The sequence below is a fragment of the Ursus maritimus genome, unplaced genomic scaffold (genome assembly GCF_017311325.1).
Source record: "Ursus maritimus isolate PB19 unplaced genomic scaffold, ASM1731132v1 scaffold_9, whole genome shotgun sequence".
Classification (NCBI taxonomy): Eukaryota; Metazoa; Chordata; class Mammalia; order Carnivora; family Ursidae; genus Ursus; species Ursus maritimus.
The window spans coordinates 5,963,727-5,964,946 of NW_024427107.1; the positions used below are offsets into that span (position 1 = coordinate 5,963,727).

General features: G+C 60.6%; 1 protein-coding gene across 1 annotated transcript in view; it reads left to right on the forward strand.

The window, feature by feature from the left end:
- NPBWR1 (neuropeptides B and W receptor 1) overlaps positions 1–284 on the forward strand; it is a 995-nt gene extending 711 nt beyond the window's left edge. Inside the window, 1 exon segment of the mRNA XM_008706756.2 lies at positions 1–284. This exon segment is cut by the window's left edge and continues 6 nt beyond it. Within this exon segment, the coding sequence (XP_008704978.2) occupies positions 1–284 (284 nt within the window).
- Positions 285–1,220: the final 936 nt, after the last annotated feature.

The window sequence follows — 1,220 nt, forward strand, 5'->3', positions numbered from 1 at the left end:
TGGACAGCCACGCCAAGGCTCTGGACCGCGCTAAGAAGAGGGTGACTCTCTTGGTGGTGGCGATCCTGGCCGTTTGCCTCCTCTGCTGGACACCCTACCACCTGAGCACCGTGGTGGCACTTACCACTGACCTCCCGCAGACGCCTCTTGTCATCGCGCTCTCCTACTTCATCACCAGCCTGAGCTACGCCAACAGCTGCCTCAACCCCTTTCTCTACGCCTTCCTGGACGACAGCTTCCGCAGGAGCCTCCGCCAGCTGCTGGCCTGCCGCCCGGCCGCCTGACCCTCCACCTGCCCCGCTCCGCTCGCCCTGCGCCCCAGTCCTGGCCGCCCCATCCCCGGCCGGTGCAGAGGGAGTGGGAGCCCGAGGCTCTCGGAGGCCTCCCTAAGCTGTAGTCTCCTGCCCCCAACCCCGAAAACTTGCTAAAGATTCAGATTCTTGGGCTCCGGCTCAGACATAGCCTCAGAACGCGCTAGGGCTGCACCCTCAATTTGAATTTCCCAAGCCTTCCAGATGATGGAGGAGCACACTAAGTATAAGGACTGTTGAGTCTGAGAACGCACGTGGAACTCTCCCTAACGCCAAAGGGCACCGAGTTAACCCCCAAATTTGACAGGGGAAAGCAGGAAGCGGGGGAAGAGGGCGGCAGTGCTGCTGGGAACCACTAGCCGGTTCCCGCTCTCTCCACCCGCCCAGGGCGTTCGCAACCCGGGCTCAAGGGTGGAGCCCTCGGCGCTATCCTGGGATACTGGGAGGCGGGGGGCGGGGGTGGGGGTGAGGTTAAAAGAGGTCCGAGGATGCCCCGGGAGCCCCCAGGCGTCGGCTCCGCGCTCGCCTTGCACCTTGCTACTTCGGTTTCCGGTAGCGACCGCCTGCGCTTTTGCTCAAAACTGGCGAGCAGCCTGGCCAGGACCTTTAGTCTCTCTGCGCTCGCCCTAATCGCTAGGGAAAAGGGTCAAGGCTCCTGCGTTCCGCGCCCACCGCTCTGAGATGCAAGGAGTCCCATGGAACGTACGGGAGTGTAGTGCGTGCGTGTGTATCTAGCGGAGGCGTGGGATTGGGTGAAGGAGGTTGAAGCTTGGCTGTGACTACCTACAATGGTGATGAGAATAGTGATAATTCTCCCTTCCTGTTTTAGCTCCTTTTCTCTCTTCCTTTCCTTTTCCCTACTCCTACTCTTTCTTGAAAATGCTCCACGACTCTTAAGACTTTGGGGGA